Here is a 26,768-nt window from a genome sequence, read left to right on the forward strand (position 1 = left end):
GTGCTTTGCATTTTAAATGAAATACTGTGGTGTGGCACACTGGAAGTATTTCATGAGTTAAAGCCTTTTAGGTTTCTGTGTGTTGCCCGATTCAGGGAGCAAAAGTCTTATGTGTATGTAAACTGTGGGAACTGGCTTCTGCTTCTGGCTGTTCAAATGTGTCAGGCTGAGTTCTGCAGGCAGGACATGTTCCACTCCCCCCAAATGGCATTGTAGCACAGTTTTTACCCTCCTACAAAGGACCTTTGCTTTTACTTTCATTTCAGCATTTCCTTAAACCTCAAAAATGTTTAGATTACGTTATGTTTTTATACATTCACAATGGTACAAAAAGATGCTTTTTTTTTGTGAGTCATATGGTGGCAGCAGTTAATAAGTGCTAATCTGTCAGGATGTAGCCCTACATCCACACCTTGCAAATCTTCCAGAGATCCTTTACACCAATATATTGCTCCTTTTTTGGTTTCATTAAGTTTTGCTTTTCTTCGACACTGTCACTTACAAACAGCACCTCTAAAGTAATATATTAGTTTTGGTTTTAAAATATAAAAACTAAAGTTTGCTGATCTGGTTTGATCTCACACTGGTACTGGGTTTGTGTTGCAAGATAATGGTAGTTGGGGAGGCTGTGGGGGGTGACTTTTGTTATATTTTTTCTCCTTTGTCCAGCTGAAGAAGGAAGTAATAGAGCAGCTTTGGCGGGCACCTAGCCTTCAGACAGGGTAAACCCACTGTGACACCATGTTTCCTCATTTTCCCAGGATATTATTTAGCTTTAGTAAAACTCTAGAAAGACCTCTGAAAAATGAGTTTTTCTAGAATTCTCCCTTTTGCCCCTTCTCAACGTGGAGGTATTACCAACTTTTCTTCTTGTGCACACATGAATTTTTGATTGTGAAAAATAACATTTAATGTTACTAGGCAGTGTTTCTATTGTTCTCTGATTCTGGTAGGTGACAATGTCTGTGCTAGAATTTTGTTGCTTCAGCTTAGGAATGTTAGGTATCATCTTAGGAGGATGACATTGTCTTAGATAAATTATTTGCTTTGGGGTCACTTCCCACACTTTTGAGATTTAGTGACTTCTTAGTTAAGTTCCTCTAAGAAGTTCCTAAATGAAAGGAACTCCTTTCCTCTTTCTCAAGCAGAAGCAGAATGAGAGACCTGAAATAGGGCATTTTCAATATCTTTATCTTTTGGAGTTAAGAGTGAAGATAAGTAATTTTTATTTAGATATGGAACCTTTCTTAAATTTCAAAATGAACTAAACTGGTAACTTCCCAGGTTTCTCAACACCTTCAATTTGAAAACTGATGAAGTTTTCCAAGGTGTATGTTGTTATTCATTTCACTGTTGCCTCTGATGAAGAGATTATTACCTAAGTGATTTTGCCACCTAAAGGCACGATCGGATGTACTGTGTTCAAATTTTATGATGAAAGTAGTGAGAACTGAAATTATGAGAATAGGGGTATGAAGTGAGGGCAACACACCTGAAAACTTGAGTGTTGTAAAAACTTGGTTTTTATTTAATATTCTTGTTTACTTCAGTAGCTGATCTGCCAAGTATCAAGGTCTCTTGGGCGTACATAAGCAAAGAATGATGATATTCAGAGAGAGGTTTCTTGCTTGCATGTTTACTTTAAGCAAGGAAAAATTATACAAATTTCACGTAGCAAAATTCCTTATCAGAGTCCATATTCCTCAAGAAAACTGTCTTGAATGGAAGCTTTCAAGGCTGTGGATTTGGGCATTTAACCATTATATTGTAGTAGTAGTGTGTTTATACCTCTTAACTTTGTGTGAATATGAATAGAACACATCAAGTATCTGTCTCTTGTGATGTAACCTGTGTCCTCATTTATTTGATCTTCTCTGTGCAGCTCATAAGAAACTAGTAAATGAGACTGAAAAGGTCCAGTCACTATGGATTTCTTCTGTTTAATTTTGGTTTTTAACACTCCTTTCAGTTAATATGCCAATTGCTTTTTTTTTTTCCCTGTAGGTATTTTTGAAAGTTCCCAGTTTGTTTTTTTTTGCTTTCTCTTTCCTCATATTTGGCTTCCTAAGCATATGATGGGAGGAAATGATATGTGATGACTTAAAATTCGTTATAAATCTTTTACAAATCTGGCATTAAAACAAAGGCACTTGAGTCTTTGTTAGAGGCTTTTTCTGAAACATAAAGTGGCACATAAAACTTTACTGAATTGGGCTTTTACTGTGAGTTGTTTGCTTCCGGATACATTTTGGAGTGATGTTTTTTCTTACCTTGCCTGGTGTTCGTTTCTGTCTTTGATCTCTCTGCCTTTCTGTGCACTGTTATTAATTTAGAGTTTCAGCTGCTTGATATTGAAACTTTGAAGCTATAGTCATTGCCATTTTGACATTTTTGTGTACTAGTTTGCCCTACAGAGAGTCTGCATCTTCTTAACCACTTCATTTTTCTTATTCTCCACAGGCATTTGGTCAGTCTGATACGGAGCCAGAAAAGACTTCGCTTTGTAACTTACCTCTGCCCCCTCCTTCAGCATTTTCAGGAATGAGCTCTGATGTTGCACAGTCACCTTCTATCAGAGTCCCAGAAGATGTGGAGAAGGAGGATGAGTACGGTTACAGCTGGAGTAAGTTTTTCTTGTGGTAATATTTGAAATGCTAAGTATTAAAATTGTACTGTAAAAGACACAAGTCTGGAGGCATCCAGTTTGAACTGTTTCTTTCTCATGTGCATCATGGTTTGGGTGCTAAGGTTGCTATTTTAGTGGTGCTTGGTCAGATGCACGTAGAAAAAAGAAAAAGATTTTGTCCATGGTTCCAGTTCAATGTAGGATGACTTGAAGAATTTCAGTGTACTACAGGTAACAGTTTGGCAGTGATCAATATGATAGTATCTATTACCTGAAAGTGTTACTGGAGAGAAGATTACTTCTTTTGTGTATAAATTTTTTTAAAGAAAACTTAAAATATTTTCTGAAGGTATAAGGAAAACAAGAAGCTAGAAATATTATTATAAATCACCTAAGGCTTAGTTTAAAAGAGTGTGTCCTTTACACTGAAAATTTATCATCCATTTTGGGCTACTTCTGTCAGATACTGCACACTGGGCACTGATCTTGATTCTAGGTAACTTGTGAAACTTTCTAATGTAAATCTAACCCTACACTTCTACATTTAGAAAAGATTGTGCAGCGCTATGGAAATCTACCAGGGGAGCTACACATGATTGAGCTGGAAAAAGGAAAGACAGGTCTGGGACTTAGTCTTGCTGGTAACAAAGACCGATCCAGGATGAGCGTCTTTATAGTGGGAATTGATCCCAATGGAGCAGCTGGAAAAGATGGCAGGTTGCAGATTGCAGATGAGTTGCTAGAGGTGAGTTTTTGCAATATGTACTGAAGCCCAAATGTATTGACTTCAAATACCAGATTCTTGCTGAAATGCATAGGTTTTTCAGTAGACTTTGAAATCCCAAGTTTATCCAAGTTCATATCACTATGCTATAAGATTTTCCTTATATCTATGCCAAATAGGTGTAGTGGATTTTTTCCTGGTTATAATTACACCAAGTTATGGGTTAGATCCCTGTATGCACCATTCACTTAAGAGTTGGACTCAATGGTCCGTGTGGGTCCCTTCCAGCTCAGAAGATTCTGCAATTATGAATGAAGGTGTGTTGAATAGAAATGTGGGATGACAGCTGTTTCTGAGTTACTGAGCTGTATGGAATGGCAGTGAATTGCAGGCCATGAAAAATACTGAAGTCCTCCAATCCATCTATGCAGTATTCTAGACTTTCTAATTACTTCCCTTTACTAGAAGTGTGATAATAGCAGAATATTTTTATATTGTGTAACACAGAATGTGGAAATTAAATTGGGGAAACAGGAACAGATCTATTTTTATTATAGACTTCTAACTCATTATATGTTTGGGTGCTGTTTTCTAGTGGAGTAGAGTGACTGAACCACTAAACATGCTACTAACATTTCAAGTACATGTGTGAGCATAATTTGTTTCTATATTCCCACAGCCCAGTTGATGGTACTCGGAGATGTATTCTCTACTATAGCTTTTCCCATTCTTTCTAATAGCAGTAGGTAACATTACCCTCACAGAATTGCTTTGTGTAACTTCAAAGCTCTATGTGGAAGTGTTTGGGGATGTACTGGCAAAGTGGTACAGAGTGGTAATGGTGGGAACAGCTTGAGGGAGACATTGAGAAAGTAAATAACATCGGCTGAAATTTGCAGACTATAAAAAAAATTAAGGGATTTTTGGCACTGTGGACCAAGTCTAATGGAGGGAACTTTGTTTCAGATTCCAGTATTGTGAGACAGTTCACTTGAAGCATCTGTTTTTAAAATCCGAAAGTGGAAGAGGTGGAATACTCTGAAAACATGTTGACACATGTCTGTCTGAAGCTATCATCTTGTGATTTCTTGGGTACTGTCCACACTATAAACTTGCAGGCTACTCCTAAGAAATTGCATCAACCTCTTCTGAGAGGAGACGTCTGAGCTTGCTCCCTATATGCCCAAATAGCTGTCCGTCAGCTACTTGGGAATATAGGGCCAACATTGAGGGCCATGTCCCATCCCCCCCACTTGGCAGCCTGACCATGTATTTTTCATACGGCTGTGGCAAACACTGGAGGGAGTGCTGCATTTGGGTTGTGAACTCCAGTGTAAAGGACAGGACTGGAATCCCTGTAACCATGCCTGATGCACACACCCTGCATAGGAGGTGGTTGGTGTGATGCTCATCCCTCAGTACAGTGTCTTGCATCTGTTGCTTTGCTGTGTTTTGCTTCTGTTAGTGCTACCTATATACATTTTATTACTTTCCCTTTGTGTGGGTCCAGACTGTCCCTTTTCAATCATTTCTCTTTTCTTCCGTTAACTTCAGCACTGAGAATTTTTTTTTCATTTTTTCAAGAAAAAATGCAGCTAATAAAATGCAAACAAATAATGGCCTTAATCTGCAAATTCACACTGATAGTTCATCTCCTGTCTGAATTGTAGACATTTCAAGGTGTTACAGTGACTAATCTGCTCTACCAAATGGAAAAGAGATTGCCAGGTCACATCTTCAGATAACAAGTGTGGAGTCTAGAATGGCTTGGGTTGGAAGGGACCTTAAGGGTCATCTACTTGCAAGTCTTCCTCAATGGCCTGAATTGCCAGCCATGAGATCAAGTTGCTCTGGTCCCATTCAGTCTGGCCTTGAACACTTCCAGGGGTGGAGCATCCACAGGTTCTCTGGGCAACCTGTTCCAGGACCTCACTATTGTCTGGGTAAAGAGTTTTTTCCTGACATCTAATCTAAAACTTCCTTCTTTCAGTTTAAAACCATTGCCCTTTGTCATAACCCTATCACGCTGCATAAAAAGTTACTCTTCCTCTTTTTTCTAAGCCCCTTTTAAGTTCTGAAAGGCTGCAATAATGTATCTCCAGAGTTTTCTCTTCTCCAGGCTAAACAACCACAACTCTCTCAGCCTATCTTGACAGGACAGGTGCTCCTGCCCTCTGATGATATTCCTGGCCCTCCTGTGGAGCTGCACTGACATATCCACATCTTTCTTGTGCTAAGAACTCCATAACCAGATGCAGTACTTGAGGTGGGGTCTCACGTGGGCAGAGTACAGCTTCCTTGACCTTCTAGTCACAACTGTTTGGATGCAGCCCAGGATGACATTGGCCTTCCCAGTCCATACTCTTTATTTTGGATTGTCCCAACCCAATTGTAATTGGACTTGTTGCACCTCATGAGATTCCCACAGGTCCATTTGACAAGTGTGTCTAGGTCTCTCCAGATGGCACCCCATCTTTATATTGTGTCAGCTACACCACTCATCTTCATGTCATCTGCAAATCTGATGAGGGTGTACTTGATCTCTAAATCGGTTTCATTGGTAAGGATATTAAAAAGCCCGTCCCAGCACAGAGCCCTGACTTGTCACAAGCCTCCACCTGGACACACAGCCATTGTTCACAGCTCTATGGCTGCCTCCATCCAGCCAGTTCATTATCCACCAAATAGTCCACCCTTCAAATCTCTCTATCTAATTTGAAGACAGGGACATTGTGTGTACCTTTGTCAAAGGCCTTGTAGAGGACTAAGTAGGTGTCACTGGCTGTGCTGGCTGAGATCATCTCCTTGTCTTCTATGTGCCTTAACATTGCTTCCATGAGGATCTGCTTCAGGATGTTTCCAGGTACAGAGATGGGGCTCAATGGTCCATGGTTTCCTGGAGGTTCCTTTCTCCACTTTCAAGAAATGAGTGATATTTTCTTTTTTCTAGTCACTGGGGACTTTATCTGACCTCTCTGACTTCTTAAGTAGGATGGAGAGTGCCTTGGCAACTACATCAGGCAGTTCCCTCAGGAACTTGGATTGCAGATCCTCAAACCCCATTGACTTGTGCATATTCAGTTTCATCAAGGGGTCTCAAACTTGCTTTTTGCTTACAGTGGGAGAGCCTTTGCTTCTCCCAACCTCCACCTAGAGGTTCAGTAACTTGAGAGATGTGAGAAGCCAGACTGTCATTGAAGACTGAGGTGAAGAACTATAGGAGTTCCTCACCCTTCTCCATATCCATTGTCACCAGCTGTCCATTCTTAATTGTTAGGCAGGTACAGTCTCCTTGGTCTTTCTTTTCTGACTTCTACTTATAGAACCCCTTCTGATTTGTCTTTGCATCCCTTGCCAAAACCTCTTTCTTCTGTGCCTTAATAGTCCTAAACCCATCTCTAAACCCATCCAAACCATATCTATGTACTCTTCCCAGATCATCTGTCCCTAGTTCCACTGGCTATTCATTTCTTTCTTACTCCTTAATTTGAGGAGCAGATCCTTGTTTAGCCATGTTGGTTTCCAGCTTGCCTAAGTTGATTTCTTACACATGGGGATGGAGAATCCTCAAAAAGCTACTAGCGCTGGTGAGTTCTCTGTCCCTAAGGACAGTTTCTGAGGGAATCTCATCCACTAATTCTTTTAACAGATGGAAGTCCATTATTCTAAAGATAAGAGTCAGTTCTGACTCTGCCTTTTTTCTAAGCCCATGTTCCTTGACATCAGTAATTTAAGCAGGGCATGGTCACTACAGCCAAGGCTGCCTCCATTTCAATTTTTCTAACAAGCTTATCTGCACTGGTGAGCACCAGGTCCAGTAACACTGCCTCTCTGGTTGGTTTGGCCAATACCGGGACCAGAAAGTTGTCCTCGGAGCACTCCAGGAGTCTTCTGGATTGCTTGCAGTCAGCTGTACCACTTTCCCAGCAGACATGCAGGTGGTTGAAATCCCCCATCAGGATGAAAGCATGCAAGCATGATGATTTCTGTATCTCAAGCAAGAAGTCAACAGACTTGCAGATATCAGGCACTCTGTGGTAGACCCCAGCCACAAGGTGTCCCTCACCGATGCTGTCCTTAATTTTTACCCACAAGTTCCTGAGCTGCCCCTTCTTCCCAGCCTCTTTCTTCTGAGAAGGTTGTAGCCCTGCATTGAAATGTTCCAGTTGTGTGATTCATCCCACCAGGTTTCTATGAGTCTAGCTAGATTTGAATTGCATGGTTCTGGTGCAATTGAGGAACAGGTTTCAGTTCCTCTTGCTTGTTACCCATGCTGCCCATATTGGTGTAGAGGCACTTAAGCTGGATTATCAACCTCTTCACCTTCTGAGAAGAAGCCTCCTTAGTACATCCCCTTCCCTCTTCCTCATCAAATCTCGTTTAGAACTCTGCTAAATGTACCAGTGTTCAGACTTCTGTGTATAAAGTGCCTGGCTCAGGGATTTGAAGTGCCTGAGATTCAATAAAGAATAGCAATCTCATTGCAGGATGTAAGCAATTCATTTATTTGTTATGGTTAGAATTTCCCATGGCCCTGCTTAATCACCTCATCAGTCATGAAGTGATCAATGGCATGTGAAAATAAATCATGTGCCAGGTCAACCCAATGTAACATTTTTAGCACTGTGAAAGTGTTAGTCTGAAGTCAAACTATGGTGAATATTTTTACTGAAAAAAGGGAGTGAAAGTAAGACATAACATAACTCTTATTTTTATACAGTTGCTGTTTAGTCAGTGATACAGATTTTTTTAAGGCTAAAAAATTAGTTTAAGTTTAAGGAATTAAAATATTTTGATAAATAATTGCTGCTTTTCCTTATCTAGATAAATGGCCAAATCCTTTATGGAAGGACTCATCAGAATGCTTCTTCAATAATCAAATGCGCACCATCTAAAGTTAAAGTAATCTTTATCAGGTAAGTTCTGGTTAAAGATTTGGCTGAAAAGGTTTAATTTTTAATGTGCTCACGTTGCACATAGCGTTCGTTATTTTTAATTTCGGTAACATAGATGTACTTTTGAAGACAATCTTACTACTTGTTAAATATATCTTGTAGTTTTTTGTTTTGATATTTGTACTGTGAGTGCCAGAAATTAAGAACCAGACTTAAACTTGTCCTAAGAAATGTGGGGCGGTACTATTACCTTCTTATTACATCCTTTAACTGAATATATTGCAGAAACAAGGATGCAGTAAATCAGATGGCTGTTTGCCCTGCAAAGTCAGTAGGGGCTTCACAGTGTACTTCAGGGACACTTCAACATCAAGAGGTAAAGTAAATATTTGTTTTTCTTATTTGACCAAAATACTAACATGGTTCTGGATAGAGGAGGATCCTGTCTGCTTAGTAAATACAGTAAAAGAAAAGGAAACTCATAGAAAAACAAGTGAGATTTTAGTAAAGTTGCTAAATTTAATAAAGCTGTCATAAATTTTGTTTCATTTTATATTCTTCTATACTATGAAGTATGTCTAATATTCCCATCAATAGAGTTTTAGAAGCTTAGGTGGAACTAGAAAATGAGCAGACTCGCTTTAAATATTTGTGCACTTCTTTGTTTTGGTGCAAAATGTTGGATATAGTCACTTACAGCTGCATTTTATTTTTCTCTTAGATTGACATCAGTGTTGCAAACCCGAGTGCATTTTCTGACTTAAGTTCATGTAAAAACATTCAGTATGTGGAACTTCCTAAGGTATGTACTGAATTTACATCAGTCAATAGCCATTCAATTTTGTAATGCTGTCCCTCTTACAGCAAACAGACTCTCAGTTACTAGAAGCTGGAAAAGAGATTTCTAGAGATCTACTCTTCCTGTTTGGGAATGGATCTCAGAGTTTTCCTCACAGAAAGATTGTTTTTGATTTGCTAATTGCTTTGTGTCTCTGGAAGAAGTATTCTTTTGTTCTATTTGCCCAACTTCTTATAACCATCTCTACTGATGGTTCCTCAGGTGAGATCAATGCCTTAATTGTTCAAAGTAAAAAGTGAATAACAGTTTACCTTGTAGATTTCGAAGGAATGGATTTGAATTTAGAAGTGTTTCAGATTTATCTTGGTAGTCAGTATACTGTTTGTTTGGCAGAATCTATTCCAGAAATAGTTTAAAACAAAAATATTGGTGCATTGTGGAACCTCAGACTTGATATGTCAGCAGGCCTCACTGGTCTTTAGTGATTGTATTCTAACATTTTGATGTCACAATATTTAACCATTTGCATTTTCTGTTTGCCCCAGGATCAAGGAGGCTTTGGAATTGCCATTAGTGAAGAAGACACAACTAATGGAGTAGTTATTAAAAGCTTAACAGATCATGGTGCAGCTGCAAAGGTGTGAGATACATTTAAAATCTAATAAGGGAATGAAGAATGTTTTTTGGAGTAGCATCCATAGTTCATATTTTTTATTTTATGTTTTTCCAGGATGGACGTATCAAAGTTGGAGATGTGATTCTGGCAGTGGATGATGAAAGTGTTGTGGGATATCCTGTAGAAAAGGTGCTTCTGAAGTGTCAGGAATGTTACAGAAAGCACACTGCTTAATGTAGGAGGTGATGGTGTCTTAAATTAGTGAGGGTCTCATGACTATACTTAATTTTTAAACCTGACTAAAAAAATCAAAGATCTCCAGGCACTGTCTGGAAAAGAAAACTACGGCGAAATAAGCTAAAGCCTAATAAATTTATAGCTCAGCTGTTATTTTACATTAATGCACTACATGAGTCCTCCTATCTCTGCTTCGAATGTGATTTTATTTTCCCTGTGGTTCAGACCTGATGACTGAGAGACTTAGTAGTGTGATAAAAGCCATGAATTATTGCTCAGTAATGACTCTGCATAGCTAGTCCACTTTAAAGGTGTTAGAACCAGTAAAACTAATATGTGTAAATTTGCATGAGTGAGTTGTTTCAGTGGTAAATCAAGTCATAAACTGTGCTTATCCATGGGAACTGTCTGTAGTAACAGTCTCATTATATTCCAAGCATGGTATTTCAAACCTTTGGAGAAAAATATCTCCATTCCTAAATAACAAAATTTATTTCTAGCTTCTAGCTCTGCAAACTCAGTTTATGTTCTGTAGTAAATCAAGGAGGCTGTTTTTCTAGCATCCACCTTGCTACCAAGAAAAGTGATTCTTTAGGCATGAGCAGATTACTTTCTGTTTGTTAAAGGGCAATTAGGAGAGCATCAATCTTACTCTTTGGTGTGCTGCTATCTCTGAGGCAGTAAATAAGTAAGAAATAGTGAAGTTGCCTGTAAGGAGGTAGGGGTAGATAAGCTTTGTAAGAACAGAGATTGAGTAAGTAATTTCTGAAAATATCTCTACTGAAATGTAAAGTCTCAAGAGGATTTGGTGTCTGTTCTGTAAGATGGCAATTGATTTTGGAGGGTCTTCAGTATCTCTTTGAACTAGATTTTGCATTACACCTTGGTGTCTATCTTTCCCTTCCATAGTTCAGGTAGTATTTTCAGGTTTTTCTTCCAGAATGACAGTTGCACATTTCTTTAGTTCACTAGATATTTCGGCATTGACTTCTGTGAGATCAGAATTGGGCTCCACCCAGCATTAAAAGGCAATACTTCTGTTTCTCTCATGATTGGTATACAATATAGTATTTTAGCTAGAGAAACAATTGAAAGACTGCCATTTTGTCATCTACTATAGTTTGGCAAAGTTTCATGGAAAAAGTTTTCTTAGAAAAAACATCAATATTTGTGTTTGTTCCTTATGAGAAAACCTGCAAGATTGTGACAAGTAGCTCCAGTTTGCGGAACTGTTACTCTACTTTATTTTTGGTTTGCAACTGAACAATCCAGTTACAGTTTTCATAGGCTTTTCTCTTTGTCATTCAGTTTATTGGTCTCCTGAAGACATCCAAATCTGTGGTGAGGCTTACAATCAACCCAGCAGAGACAGATAACCTAACTGCAGCACCAGCCCTTCCCAGCACTGTCCCAGCAGAGAAGAGGAATATGCAACTTGCAGCAGCTGTCCCAACTTCCAGCTCACCAGAACCAGAAGCAGTCAAAAGTATTGTTTTCCTTGTGTGTCTGTATTCCTATGTGTGTCTATTACAACTGGGGTTGTAACATAAAAACAAAGACCCAGCTTGTAAGTTTTCCCTTTTTGTGTGCACTGAGTTGTCTTCTGCATTTTCTGGTATTTCCAGATTACATACTCATATATGTATAAATAAAGCATTGTGCCCCCATACTGAAGACCTACCTCTTGGCTACCTGTTGTAGAGGCAGGAGGATGAAAGATTTTCTTCTCCATCTCAGATATGCAGCAGGTGCCTCTGCCGTGGTTGTCTAGAACTAAGTGAAAGGCATTCCTTTAGGTGAGGGAGAAAAGTCATGTCAATTTTTGCAAAAAAAAAGGATGGTTGAGAATGTCTTGCCATTTATGACTAGCCACATTTGGCTCTTCTTCAGAGTGGAGAATCAAGATGTTTCTGATGGATGATAGTCATTGGTTAATCAAGACACTTTAAAGTTAATAATAATTCAAGTAATGCACTCATCATATAGATGTTTAAATTAAGTTCTATCCTAAATAGGGTATGTTGTGTAGAATATCTGCCTTGGCTGTCAGGACTATAATCCAAGTACTTGATGGCATAAAAGCTACAGGAGGCATGGCAAATAAAACTACAGGATAGTATTTCTCTGAGGAGGAGGGAGAATTGGGAGCCTCATTCTCTGTGGATCAGGTGTTCAGTTACTGCTATACAGCTGTCAGTGAACTCTGAAAAATGCTGTTACTGTAACCAGGGTGTTTCATTGTTGTTTTAGACACAAGCAGGTCTTCAACTCCAGCCATGTTAACCTCTGACCCAGCTACTTGTCCCATCATTCCTGGATGTGAAACAACCATTGATATCTCCAAAGGAAGGACTGGTCTTGGTCTGAGCATTGTTGGAGGAGCAGACACTTTGCTGGTTGGTTGGAAAAATATGTGTCACTCATGTGAAATAACAGTAATGAAAATAAAGTCTGATAGAAGAGATTTTTTTGTCATTTGTTTCTAAAGTATTTATAGAAAGACACAAAAGAAACAAAAACAAGGAAAAACCCTTTCTAAAATTAAAAGTAAAAATGAGCTTCATAAATATTTTGGTCATATTTCATCATGCATCTGACTTTCATTCCTGACTTTTTCACTGATGAATTATAGTGGCAATTTTCAGTTACTTTTGGTTCAAAATGGTGGCTGTTCTTTCAACATGAAATTTTGATGTTGTTTTTGTTGTCAGGGAGCAATCATTATCCATGAGGTATATGAAGAAGGAGCAGCATCTAAAGACGGACGACTGTGGGCTGGTGATCAGATACTAGAGGCATGGTGATTTCTTTGGTTGTTTTTGTTTTCATTGCTGGCTAAGCCTTTTGTATTTGTCTGCTGGAAGGTGCTGCATGATTTGCCATTGTACGCTTTCGTTGCAGGTGAATGGAATTGACCTCAGGAATGCCACACATGATGAGGCCATTAATGTCCTCCGTCAGACACCCCAAAAAGTTCGCCTGACTGTGTACAGAGATGAAGCCCAGTACAAGGAGGAAGACATGTATGATGTGCTGAATATAGAGCTCCAGAAGAAGCCTGGTAAAGGCCTTGGGCTGAGTATTGTTGGGAAAAGGTATGTAATGTACCTGGAGATTCAGTGTCTGCAACTTGCTTATCATGTTTCATTGTGGTTTGGTGCTCAGATCCTGTGGGCTTGAAGGCCATGTATCTTATTTTTGTGCTTAAGCTAACCAGTCTTCCCTAGAGGAACTAAGTCAGTGTTACTCAAGAGAAAAATGAGACAATGTTTATTTGTGCTCCCATAAACATTGCCATCAAACAATACTTTAATGTAAAATTCATGTGTGTACTTGCAGAAATGACACAGGTGTGTTTGTGTCAGACATCGTCAAAGGAGGAATAGCAGATACAGATGGGAGATTGATGCAAGGAGACCAGATATTGACAGTGAATGGAGAAGATGTCCGAAACGCTAACCAGGAGGCTGTTGCAGCTTTGCTAAAGGTATTGGGGAAAAGAGAAGATGGATAAGAGTGAAAAACAGATTCAGGTTTTGTGAAAGCTTTAACTTTATTCAGACCGAGATGAGACTGTTACTGAGATGTCAGTGAGATGACTTGGGGATCCAGATTTAAGCTTCCTGAAATCTAGAGCACTCAGATTTTGATACTTTGCCTGATAAAACTGGGAGTAGTGGTGGTGCAGAAAGCCATATATTAATGAACAAGGGGCTGATAGACGACCTTTATAGAATATCATTACCTAGAACAGCTGAAAACTTAACACTGTGTTCTGTCGAACACACTGATAGCTGGTTAACTGTTTTGCATTTTCAGAAAGATATGCAGAACTGACTTTGAATGATGGAGAATTCAGCAGAGTAGTTGCGCTAGAAATGACTACTTTCATAGCTTATTTACAAGGCCCTGTAGTAACAGGACAAGAGGATACGGTTTTAAACCAAAAGAGTAAGTTTAATTACTTGTTAGGCCTAAATTCTTTAATAAAAGAAATGAGGAGGGAGATGAAATGAGGATGGTGAGGCACTGGAATTGAATGTCCAGAGGAGCTGTGGATGCCCCATCCCTGGAGGTGTAAAAGGCCAGGTTGAATGGGGCTCTGAATAACTTGGTCTACTAGGAGACATGAATCTTTTTTTTTTTTTATTGTGTTTGTTTTGTACCACCTTGCATCCATTAAATTCTACAATGCATCTTTCAGTTACCAAGCTTTTGGTGTAAGAAACTGCTTTCTCAGAGTTTGCTGAAGTAACTACCTGCAGCTCTTGGAGCCAACCTATTCTTGATAATTTTTTTTTCGGATGTCCTTCCTCTATTTGCAAATCAGAAATACAGTATTTCCCGTAGTCTGCCAAGAAATCCAGCTGGTTAACTGCCTTGTCTGTTTGTCAGTCCAGAGTTTTGAGACATGCTGCATGGTAAGGATTCCACTGAGTCAGCATTTTCAATGGAAAACTGTTTCACTGGAAAAAAATTACCGATTGCTCGTTGTAGCTGTCTCTTGGATACATAGGCACATGTTCATGCTTCTTAACACTCAGATTCAAAGGTATATTTTTTCAGATCTTGAGCTCGTCCTTGAAATTTTGGATTTATTGGGGAGCAGGGGTCCCAGGGGAGAGCAGTGGGATATGAGAATTTCTGTATTTTCAGTCTGCACCCATTAGTGAGAATGCCGGAACAGGATCTATGTTGCGACACTGAACTTGTTAGTATACTCTTATTTGGTTATAGTACTTTTCCCTTCTTACACGATAGTTTTTTATTTAAGAACACAGCATTTCTTCTTCACATGCTGTACCTCTCCTCTGAATAAAAATGCCTTTACATGTGGGAAATTTGTTTCATTTTGACAAGCATTTTGAAGTATCTAATTGATTCCAGTTACCATTCATATATTCAAGTTTTAAGTACTTCATCATTGCTCAGTAGTAGTTGTAGTTAATTGTCATAGCCCTGAGGAATAGGCTTTTAAAATTCCTTAGACATATTATTGTTAATAATTGTTTCATTCACATAGTGTAAGTGGAATAAAACATGGTCACTCACATGTAGGCAGTCGCTGTTTCCTGTTCAGCTGTCCATTAGGTTTTCATTCGTGAGAGTAGGATCTAGAGTGAATTGTCGTGAACTACCTAAAATGTATTTTGCTAGAAAATTATTTCATAATCTTTGGAAAATTCCTGTGTATTTTAAGTAGAATGATACAAATAGAATGTGTCATCGGTCTGAGAATTCTGTCTGTTCTTGCAGTGTTTCTTTTGAAGTATCCCCTAAAGTATGTAAAAAAACTATCAGCTTTTCCCCTCACTAAACTTACTGCATCTATCAAATGGGAGAATTTAGGAAGAGGGAGAAAGGTGTAGTAAAACTAAATGTGAATTGATTTATTCAGGAGTCCCATTGGAAAGTATTAGCTCCTACTTTTACACAATTCTAAAATCTCATTTGCGGGTTTGTGTATTCGTGAGGATGTGGTAATTTTAGGTACATATTTCCTCCATTTTCCACTTTGAAAAAGAGTTGTCCATATGGTTTAATGTGACTAGATTCATACAAGCAGAGAAGAATGGTTTTGCCTGAGCTTTGATCAGGTCTTTTCCAGGACATTGAGAAATCAACATTATTTATAAAAGCAATTTAGTAATAAATCTTTTTTAGTGTCATTCCTAAGAGAATAGCAACAGGCTATGAGGTATTGAAACTTTGTTTGAATGGATATGTCTGGTTGGTTTTGATATATTGGCTTAGTACTATGGATTTTTCTGACAAATGCATGAATCACTTTTAGGGTAATAAAGTTAAAACATGGCAAATAAAGGCAACGTCATGTATTATTAAATTAATTGAATGCAGAAGTTTCCTCTTACAACTTCCCAGTGAAAGAAAAAAATCAAAATAACAGCAAAACTGAAATTTCTTTATTAATACATTGCAGATCGACGTCTTCTCTTGACACTACTTGTATTATGTTGAAAGTATCATTTTCTTAGCCTTGTGGTAACAACTTTTCTAGTTTTTCAAAATAATGTCTTGATTTTGAAATATTTAATTGCAGGATGAATTTTCTTCTGAGACATACATTTTATGTAGATGTGTGAATACTCAATAGAGTAGTTAAAATCTTAAAGGCTAGTGAAAGGACTTTCCGATATGCAGTCAATCCATATCACCCAGCTTATTGCTGGGAGTCAGATGCAGGCAGAAAATTCACTTAAACTATAGATGTTTAGGAAATTTTCTGTCCAAAATTTCTTTGTTACATTGGTGTCTATCCAGAGTAACAGATAATTTCAAAAGTTAGAGAGAGATGAGTAACTTCCAGTTCAATTACCATGTTCTCAGTCATACTAAGATAAATAATGATTGAGACTTTGATGCAATGGTTTTACTTTTTATTGTAAAAATTATATGTTGACATTTCAGTTCAGAAGCTATTCCTTATTAAGTGCAATGTAATAGAATTATTCCTCTTGTGTGATTTTCATGTCTGCATTGTAATACTGATTAATCCAGTATTAAAAAAGTACACTGCTTGGTATTGAGTACCTTGGTGTGCTTTGTGTGTGTCACTGGTCCTGCCATGAACTCTGTCTGCAAAGCACTCGTTTCAGGATTGCTATTCCATGGGGGTTTTTTTCCACCTGTCCATGTGGTTTTTTTTCTTCCTCCACTTTCTAGAAAGTCACTTAAATATTGTAGTTTTTACTCTTGTAAAGAGGAGAGATATGTTACAAGTAACTGTTTCTTTAGTGTTCCTTAGGTACAGTAAGACTAGAGGTTGGAAGAATAAAAGCTGGGCCATTTCACTCTGAAAGGAGAACATCCCAGAGCAGCCAGGTATGTAACTATAAAACTGGTTAATTTAGGAGAAATAATGTTAAATCATGAAAGAGTAAAGATAATAAATAATGAAAGAATAAAGAATAAAATAAAGAATAATGTTGAATAGAAAGATCTGTTTTATTATGACAATTATTTTTTACATGCCTGATCCGAGATGGAAAAATTTTGCAGCTCTTCAGTAGCCATTTTATGTTCAGTTTAGCAAATTGTATCTGTTATAAACAAGATCCAGCCAAAAATATAATCCAGAAATGACTTTGCTCCAGACTCCAGCTTGGAAGCATAGAGAACTCCAGTTCTTATCAATACGAGAAGAAGTTAGAATCAACTTTAAACTCATCTGAGTAGTTGGCATGCAGTGGAGTTTTGCTTCAGTAACCATAGGGAATTTCTCCATTCCTTGCATGTCCTTACTGTAATCTTGCATGCCAGAAGCAGGAAACATGTGCTCTTTCTGTCAGACTTCTCTTTATTTTATTGTTGGTCTGATGGTGAATTGTTACAATCTCAAATCAATTTCTGTATTTGAAAGCGTCTTCCATGGTATAACAGCTTGTACTGTGATTCTATCCAGTAGGAGCTATGGTTCTGAAAGCTTAGAAATTACCTTAATAGCTTGCCTTGATTGTGAACTGGGGATGAAAATTATCAAGTATTAAATATAAATAGTTTTAAGACATAATTAAAATTCAAGTGAGTAGTTTAGATAGGACTGACGTTTTAGGCTATCTTCAGAATTAGTATTGCTAAATAGTATGAAAATGTGCAGACTCTGGCTGATCTTATTCTAAGATGAAGTTCACAATGTTGAATATTTTGAAAAGTGTGTCACAGTCAGTGGACTATTTTTACTGGGAACCATGTTGTTCCTTTACTTGCCCTTCAAGTGTAGTGAAAATCATCCTGGAAATTGTGCAGGTCAAGTTGAGTGGAGAGCCTAATTTTAGTTGCAGCTGATGCAGTAGCTGAACATTTGAGAGCCCACATGAGGATGTACTGATATCTGTCTTTTGTTTTCTGTCCTTACTGTGGTACTTGTAGCTAACTTGCAGTAGAAGATCTCTATAAGGTGATAGAAGGTGCAAATACCAGGACCTTGTTGGCCCTCAGAAGAAGCACTTCAAAGATTTGCATGGGGTTGTAGAAGTACAATCTGTCTTGGTCCAATGATGCTTCAAAAAAGAGCTATCTACAGTGACCAAAACATTTGTGTTGTTCTCTGACTCAGTTTTAACTAGGCACAAAAAAAATGAAATACTGCAGAAAATAAAATGAATACAGTGAGTTACAGTTTTACTTTTAGCACCTGGGTCAGTGAAGCTTGTCTCTAATCCCACTCTAACATTGTGTGTAGGTCAGTGAAGGAAGTGGAAGTCTCTCATCCTTCAGTTTCCCAGTGTCTGGGTCTGGTGCACCTGAGGTCTTTGAAAGTGGCCTAAAGAGGCATACCAGTAAGTTGTAGAGTTTTTTGGTGCTTTCAGTATTTTATACATGTGAACTGGTAGCCGAGATCTTTCTGTTATAGTTATAACATAACTATGTGATGCGTAAATTTAGAACAAAGTTATTTCTGATCATAGTATTGCTAGAAAATAATGGGTTTTTTCTATTCCATTTGAGCTTAGCAGTCTTATTCCAAAAATTATTTAAACGGAGAAAATGATGGATTCTTTCATCTACTCTAGAAGTATTTCAATCCAATTATTGTAATGATGTAATGATGGTCACTATAAAAATCAGATTAAAATGTATATAACAAACAAGCAGAAAGAATCATCATATTGATTTGTATGACTTTATTGAAAAGGTTTTCTAGGAATGCTTGTTTAACTGTTTTTTTAATTTATCTTAATTCATTTGACAGCAGCTTCTGAAATACAGGGACTAAGAACAGTTGAAATAAAAAAGGTAAGTTGTAGCATAGGTAAGGTAAGATAGTGGCACGTATCAGGAATAGGTTGTAGATGTTTTCAATAGCTGTCTTTACAGCATGAAGTAAGTCTAGGCCTAGTCATTGTTTTAGGAAAGGAACGGGACATTAATTTGTCTGTCTTTTCAGTTTGGGACTGTACAATCTGCACTGCCTATATTTTTATGTAAATAGTGTGACTTATGGTATCATGTTTTGTGAGTTGTGTTGAAAGTAAACGAAGGAAGAGATACTGGGACCTAGTTTTATTGTTACCAGATTGAGTTAAGTGCAGATTCTGTTGTGGTAAAGTCAGGGGAATTGTACCAAAGTTGGAAGGCTGTTTTTTGATATTTGATATTTTTCTTCACACGTATTTTTAATTAGTAGGTTCTTGCATGACAGCTGCCAGATTTTCAAGTGTGAACTTCAGTCACCTTCATTATGCATGCGTGCTTAGTCACAGACTGTATCTTTTTTTCCAAAATATTTATATGTTTTTGCTTGGCATCTAGTTCACTTGATTACACGGATTGCATTCAGTCATTCTTTTAATAGTAGAATCTGCAAATAGCAGTTTGCAATAGCAATTTTTCCAGTGAGGTATTTGGGTGTGGTACAGGGGTAAGCAGCTGGTTTCGCCCTTCAACATTTGGGCACTAGGGGGAGCAAAAAGATTAATTCTAGTCTTCAGGAGATTCATAACAGGATATTCATATAGACAGTACTAAGGACAGCAATCCCATCTCGTTGGTTTTCCTTGCTCAAACCTCTGTGCTGACATTAAGAGTCAGGTGCTGAATTCTGTAATTATTTAGTTTGGTTAAGATAAAACACACAACTAAATCAGCAAATTTTCTCCTACCACTGAGAGAAAGAAATCCATTCTGGTCTCTCTGCTTTCCTGAGGTAGTGCAAAGTGTGTAAGCTTAAAAACTGGCTTGACACAGGAATTCTGATCTTCATAAAATAGGGCGTTTGGCCATCTTTTGAGGTAAGCCTGCCGTTCTCTGTGTTTTTCTTTCCAGAAAAATCTAATCTTTTTTTCATTACTGTAACAGAACCCTACAGATTCACTAGGCGTGAGCATTGCTGGAGGTGTAGGAAGTCCTCTTGGAGATGTTCCTATATTTATTGCCATGATGCACCCGAATGGACTTGCAGCTCAGACTCAGAAATTAAGAGTAAGTTAATTATTAAGAAGGCTGTAAAGATTGTGTGGGTAATGTGATTACTCTAGACAGGCAGTAAACTAGCAGTTCAGTGATGCAGTCATAAGTGCTTCTGGCTGTGCAAAGAATTCTTGCTGTTTGGATTGATGAAAAAGGAACTCAAATTGGTGGCATGGGAAAGTGTAATTACTGACATGTGCTAACTTAAGAAAGGAAGTCCTAAAGCAGTCTTGGATCTTAGAGTTTGTCAGCTTGTGAAAGTTAGAAGCATAGAAAGTGGTTCAGAAGCATGCATTCTATAAACAAGTGCCATTGCTGAGTGTAGTGATCATTCCTGCAAATGTAGGTGTGCAGTCTGTTTTATCTCTTGTGTTTCCTATGCTTAGGATAGAGAGAGTACATTTTAGGCTCTGAGTTAAACAGATTTTTAAGCTGTACTTAAATGCACGCTATATCCAGTCTGCACCAAAAGTGGTTGAATTTGGCTCAGGTTTCTTAGAAAATGTTGTTTCAAGATGAAGTCAGACAGAATCTCTGATGATAATTTACTACATCAGTCTGCCTGTCTTTAGGTGACATGCAAAATGCATCTCTGTTTTTTAACATATATTTCTACAGTTTTAGGATCAGTTCTGTAAAGCATCAGTACTTTTTACACTGATTACACTAAACCAGTGTAATTTGCTAATTCTAATGTTTAATTACGTGCCTTCATACTGGGCCATTTGTAGTTCTGCTGTTGTTGAAAGTGACAAATAAATCTATGTAACTAAGTTAGATTTTCTACATTTTCTTCTGTAGGTTGGGGACAGGATTGTTAGCATCTGTGGAACATCTACTGAGGGCATGACTCATTCCCAAGCTGTTAATATCTTAAAAAATGCTTCAGGCACTATTGAGTTGCAGGTAAAAAATCCTCAGTGACATTTTGAATATTTTCTGAGTACTGTTTTGCCAGCTGCTACATTGAACTATTTTAGTGTCAGCATTCTTATGCCACTGATTTCCAACCTCTATTCCTAGGTTGTAGCTGGAGGAGAAGTGAGTGTCATAACTGGTCAGCAGCAGGATCCACCTACGCCCAGTCTTTCGTTTTCAGGACTAACTTCAACTGGCATTTTTCAGGATGATTTAGGGTCAGTAACTATAGAATGTACAGCCTCTGTAGCCTGTTACTTTGGATGATAATCAACCTATAAACCTTACAAATCTACCTAATAGTGGGTGGCATTTTTGGCTTAATCATGATTAACATGTTAGGTATACATAAGACCTGTGGGCCATAGGTCCTCTTCTGTGTTTTTCATGATGAAATTTACTGTGCTGCAAATTTTTTTGACTCTCTGTAGACTTGTTGTGTGATCTGATTTCTTCTACAGCCTCTATTGTTTCACTGAGGCTGGGTAGCTAGGATTAATTGATATGCCCAGAAATTCTCTTTCCACTGTTGTGTCTGTGTTTCTGTATTGTGCTCTCTAGTGCTGTGCAATCAGGAGTGTCAGATGTTTCTGATATACAAGGTATACTGCTTCTGGTATTCTGCAAGATGCATTATGTAAACAAGTTTTGTGTCAAACTCTGTCATAAATCTGAGGCATTTTTTCTTTTAGGAAAGGGGAAAGAGAAGAAGTATTCTTTAGCCACACATACCTACTTTGAAAAGTAGAATTGCAAAATTTCTTACTATCAAAATATATGTTTGGAAATACACCTATAAATGATCTATATAATAAACACATATATGCAAATACACAGTCGTCTATTAGGAGAGCAGCAATTCAACCTTAATAGCATAAGCTATTTGAGCTTATTTTAGGCTTTACAGGCTTTTTAAAGTAGTTATTAGGGAATCTGGAGATACTGGTAATAATTCTCTAATTCACTACTAACTACTATTAGTGGCACATAGCAGCCATAACTATGCCCTGAGCTGTGTATTGAAATAGCTGCTTTCTTATAATAATGTGGGCATTAGGTAGTTTACAGAGTTTTACATTAACTGCAATAGCCAGTTCTTTATAACAAAAGTATTTGTAGTTGTAGTGGAAAGAAAATTATATTAGTTAGCTTAAAAGAAGTAATGTTTTTTGTTGAATATTATATGTATTAAATCTGAAGTTCAGACAAAATACTCTTTTCCCTTTTCTTAGACCTCCTCAGTACAAGACCATTACTCTGGACAGAGGACCAGATGGCCTTGGCTTCAGTATAGTGGGTGGCTATGGCAGTCCCCATGGAGACTTACCCATTTATGTGAAGACAGTGTTTGCAAAGGTAGGTGGAAATTTGTCCAATCAATCTATTTATTAGTTCACTGCAGTTATTGTTCTAAATCTTGGCCTGGTTTTGCAGTCAAAAGATTGTTACAGTTTCTCACAGCTTTCCCTCTTTAGTGCAAAGGCTGCAAATGTGCTTGCAGCATTTGATGGCTGCAGTCTTCAAAAGATTGAGAATACCCAAATATACATGATTCAGCCTATCAGCAGAGTCTTGTCCGCCTGTAGAGACTTGAATTGTGTAATACTTAGGAAGAAAAGCTCCCTTGCCTTATATTTAGAGTGTGTTTACTTCAGGTAGTATACAAAAGTGTTTTATTGAACTCAGACTGCACCTTCAGAGAAGTTTAGATGCTGACCTGGATTTGATAATTTGGATGGCTCTAGGAAACAACAGAGAGTCAGAGAAAACTGGAATCACAAATGCTAAATTTTTAAGGTATATCAAACTATAAAGCTGTCTTTTTGTGCCATTTGGTGAAAAGTTCTGCAGGTCTTGAAAATGTTACTTTTATAATACTAGGTGTTATGGTTTGGGCCTGGCAAAGCCAGAGCCCCATGGGTACACCTTCTCCCTGGTGTCTGCTGTGAGATGTGACCAGGAATAAGCAAAGCAGGCTCCAAACTTAACATAAAGAAAATTTTATTAACTAAACTACACACAAACAATTACTAAACTACACACAAAAGAAAGAAAAAAAAAAAAAAGGAAAATGAAAACCTCACAAAAACACTCTCCTCCTCCTCCCCCCTAAATTCCCAATACAATACATCCCTCCAAAATCACCAATTCTAAGTCCAACACCACCCTTCAGATTAGACTTTCAGCTCCTCAAGAGGAGAGGGAGTCCTTCCGTGTGTCATGGTGGCCTCTTCCGTCCTTGTTCCAGTGCTCTCACCACCGAACAGGGATCAGGGCTGCTTCCAGGGTTGTCTTTTTTTAAGGATGCTTTGTCCAGTTCCAGAAAACCACAGTATCTCACACTCTCACCTTTGGGACATCCGTCCCCCCCATATTTTATATACCCCCTGGGGCCGAGGGGTACCCACACTGAATCTTCTCTGGCACTGGGACATTTCTCCCCCTGGACTCAGTCTCTGTATCCCACGGAAAGATAGCTCTGTCCATGGCTACACAAAACAGTCCAGCATAAAATGCCACTCTATCTTCTCCATTCTTTCAACATCTCTCACTCTCTCTCTCTCTGGTCCAGGCCTTCATCACTCACTCATTTCCTTCGTCCTCCTTCACTGTTATCACACGTCTAGGAAGGGTTAATGTTCTGTAGGGTTTTCATTGTCCAAAGGGGTTTAAAAACTCCTCCAGGCGGCTGGACTCCTGGCTGCACCCCCCCCCATCTCCTCAGCTGGGCTGCCTGCTGCCAGCACATATTTACTGAATTTCAAGGTAACACAGGCTGCACTCTCTCTCTCTCTCTGTCTCTCTGTCTCCAAAAGGGGGGGGGGGGGGGGGGGGAAGGCTGTCCGATGTCTCTTGTTGCTCTCCACCCTTCCATCCTCTAGGGCCTCCTCACTCCCATGTCTGTCCAGGCCCAGGCCTACCGCATGGCTGCCCCTCCCCCGCCCAGCGGCAGCGGCTGGACAGGGGAGAGCTCCGACCTCGGTCCCTCGAAGTCCCAAGAGAGGCTCCCAGGCCCGAAGCTCTGCTTTTAACCCCTGGGTGTTCTCGGAGGTGTGTCCTAAAACCCACTGGCTAGCCCAGGTGCCAATATCAAAATCCAAGCACACATTGGTTTGACCAGAACATCCCAGAATTCCCACTTCTTTCTGGTCAAACCACCACACTAGGGTTTAAATCTTACACTAGCTGGAAAAACAGGGTTGACCAAACAATCATGTAGTTCCAATTTCTACATGTGGAACTTAGACTGGGCAGAGTGTATTGCAAAACTGGCAGTCTTCTCAGCAATTGGTTCTATCTGTATCCCTGAAAAAGAAAAATGTTGCTGGACTGTTTTCAGGACTGTGTGTCAGGGAGAAAAAGAAATGTGTGAGTCTGCAGTTACTTGTTTTATCATTCCAGGGTGCAGCAGCAGAAGATGGACGCCTCAAGCGGGGGGACCAAATCATTGCTGTGAATGGGCAGAGTTTAGAAGGGGTGACTCATGAGGAAGCAGTTGCTATTCTGAAAAGGACCAAAGGAACAGTCACTTTGACTGTGTTGTCATGAACTGGCTGCCTGACAGGCTTGGGTCAATAAGACAATATTGCTTACTTTCCACATAGTAAAGAGAATGGAAATGTTTGGGTAGTCTTCTTGCTCTTTCAGCTTCACAGGACTGTGTTACAACAATGAAGAAAAATAACATTTAAACATATTTTTGTATACATTAGAAGTACTTCTCTTCCTGTCAAACCACTGGAATGAAATTATATTGACAATGAAAACACATGGATATTTTTCCTATTAGTAATTCACCACAAAAAAAATGTTGCCATTAATAACCACACAAGAAAGTTGAAAAGCAGAGGCTGCATATTTGAATAATGTTGGAAAAATGATAAATTCACCAAGTCAGCATGGAGGTTGCAGGAGTAGCAGAAGGCAGAAAACAGGAATGAGTTTATTGAAGAAAGAAAATACTACTAAATCAGAGATTTGGGAGATAAGGGGAAATGTATGTAGTCTGAAGGCAGATGGTTAATAGACTAGATGGTTCTTTGGAACTAGACAAGTTTTAAGGTTCCTTTCAACCCAGACTTTCCAATGACCATATTATTTCACAATGATCAATAGGAGAAACTAGTTTGGTGACCTGGGTGGATTTTTTTGCTTGTCTTTTTGTGTGTTTAAATTTTTATAAGTCATGGTGTATCTGAAAAAAAGAAAAGAAAAAAAAAGAACACTGTGTTTCACTTGGCTTGGGTTTGAAGGTTTCATTATTTTGGTGTCAGGGGGTTGTGTTGGTAGTGGTGATGATGGTTTTGTTTTGTGTTTGTTTGTTTTGTTTGTGGGACTTGTGCTCAGGGCTGAAAAATCCATTACTAGTGGAAACTTCCTGGTGATTGAGAATGCCCAACAACTGCAGTATTAGAAGAACTACATTTTTAAAGTAGGAATATTTTATAGTCCTTATGGGTGAAAACAGATTTTCTAATATGAAGTGTCTGTAAGCAAAGGTTGTCCTCTTCCAATGTGCAACACCACGTACAGGGTCACTGCAGACATTTCTGCAAGCTGTTTGCTTCAGAGCCTTGAACAAACCTCTCAGAGCAGCTCTGCTTAGCTGCCAGCAGATATCTGGATATTGCCAGTGTGGAAGGAATTGACATTAATGGTGTTGCTGCCATTATCACTAGCAGCAAAGGTAGAGTCCTCCTTGAACTGAGGAGGCATACAGCCAGGAGTGATGGGTTGAGGTTGGGTAAAGACCTGAAAATGCCTCACAGTGGAGGTGAGTAGTAAGACAGTAGTGAGGTTTTGCATCAGTAATAAGCAGAAGAGGAGCTTTGACAGCTACAACTATTATTTTGGGGATATTAATTTTAGAGGCACAGATAAAAGCATCTAGTAAATACAGTGCAACTGTGGAGCTTTCTTTGATCAGCAGCATGGTCAATAAATGCATCACTTTCTCATTACCTAAACTTTATCTAAAAACTGCACTCAATGAAACACTTAGCTGATTGTAACCTGCTTGCCCTTGCCTGCCATGCTCTTAGGTATCTGACAGATAAAGCATGCTTCTCCCATGATTTATTTTCCTGCAGAAAGATTTAGCTGAGTCTTTTGAGAGAGGAAGATACCTGTCAAACTAGTATGATATTTAGCAGGAGAATGCTTTGTGTTAATTAGCAAAAATGGAATTTTTGCAAGAAGGCCGTTATTTCAACTACCATTTACAAGAAATATGAACTGAAAATGCAGGCAATGGTCAGGCCATTATTAGGGGATAATACAAAATACTGGCATTCATTTTAGTGGGTCACAAAAGCAGTATTAGGCGTGTCTCTCAAATAGTATTAACAAATGGATAGCTATGTGTAAGTGAATTAACAAAAAATCCCACTCTTTGTCTTTTTAACTATTCTAGTAGTTCTATTGTGGTAGGCTAAGATGCAGTAAACTAGATGGTACCATTGCTGGATGCTGCTGTTATTGATTTGCTTTTGTACTTTTTCCTTGCATAGAGTGAGAAATGCCTACGTTAGAGTATGTAAAGTCACTTTAAATAGTATCTATATTTGTAACAGAAGTAGTGTACAGCTATTTTGTTACTGCTCTTGTGTCACAATGGGGGATTTAAATTAATAAATTTCAAACTGTCTAGATTAAGTGAAGTGCTGGATTTGTTACTAGTTGCTTTATAATAGCATGCTTGCGTTATTCATTCTGTTGCAAAAGATTAATTCAAAACAATTTAATAGTTGAAAAAAGGCATTACTCTTGATGTAAACCTTAAAGCATCTTCTAAAAATTGATTTTTTTTAATGTTATCTTCACTTGCAAACTCTTAGCAAATTCATGAAACTGTGAAACTGTCTTGCTTTTTTGTAACAGAGCGTTAATCATTGTTAAAAAAACCATTCCTTCAGGCATGGGATATGCCATGAGGGACAAAAATAGTGGGCCATGGAGCTTGGGGCTCAGAGAATGGGCTCTCCCCCAAGCCCCTTGCCAGGAAATTGTTGCATGACCACTAC

General features: G+C 38.5%; 1 protein-coding gene across 1 annotated transcript in view; it reads left to right on the forward strand.

The window, feature by feature from the left end:
• MPDZ (multiple PDZ domain crumbs cell polarity complex component) overlaps positions 1–26,400 on the forward strand; it is an 87,188-nt gene extending 60,788 nt beyond the window's left edge. Inside the window, exons 26-45 of the mRNA XM_059491903.1 lie at positions 2,461–2,623; positions 3,175–3,371; positions 8,175–8,266; positions 8,531–8,621; positions 8,967–9,047; positions 9,590–9,682; positions 9,775–9,849; positions 11,206–11,383; positions 12,148–12,293; positions 12,609–12,692; positions 12,799–12,992; positions 13,237–13,384; positions 16,654–16,740; positions 18,101–18,197; positions 18,611–18,654; positions 19,717–19,839; positions 20,629–20,733; positions 20,851–20,963; positions 21,978–22,101; positions 24,148–26,400. Coding sequence (XP_059347886.1) covers positions 2,461–2,623; positions 3,175–3,371; positions 8,175–8,266; positions 8,531–8,621; positions 8,967–9,047; positions 9,590–9,682; positions 9,775–9,849; positions 11,206–11,383; positions 12,148–12,293; positions 12,609–12,692; positions 12,799–12,992; positions 13,237–13,384; positions 16,654–16,740; positions 18,101–18,197; positions 18,611–18,654; positions 19,717–19,839; positions 20,629–20,733; positions 20,851–20,963; positions 21,978–22,101; positions 24,148–24,294 — 2,382 coding nt within the window. The 3' untranslated portion in view covers positions 24,295–26,400. The remainder of the gene's footprint in view (positions 1–2,460; positions 2,624–3,174; positions 3,372–8,174; positions 8,267–8,530; positions 8,622–8,966; positions 9,048–9,589; positions 9,683–9,774; positions 9,850–11,205; positions 11,384–12,147; positions 12,294–12,608; positions 12,693–12,798; positions 12,993–13,236; positions 13,385–16,653; positions 16,741–18,100; positions 18,198–18,610; positions 18,655–19,716; positions 19,840–20,628; positions 20,734–20,850; positions 20,964–21,977; positions 22,102–24,147) is intronic.
• The last annotated feature ends 368 nt before the right edge of the window (positions 26,401–26,768 follow it).

Source organism: Ammospiza nelsoni, chromosome Z (genome assembly GCF_027579445.1).
Source record: "Ammospiza nelsoni isolate bAmmNel1 chromosome Z, bAmmNel1.pri, whole genome shotgun sequence".
NCBI classification, from domain to species: Eukaryota; Metazoa; Chordata; class Aves; order Passeriformes; family Passerellidae; genus Ammospiza; species Ammospiza nelsoni.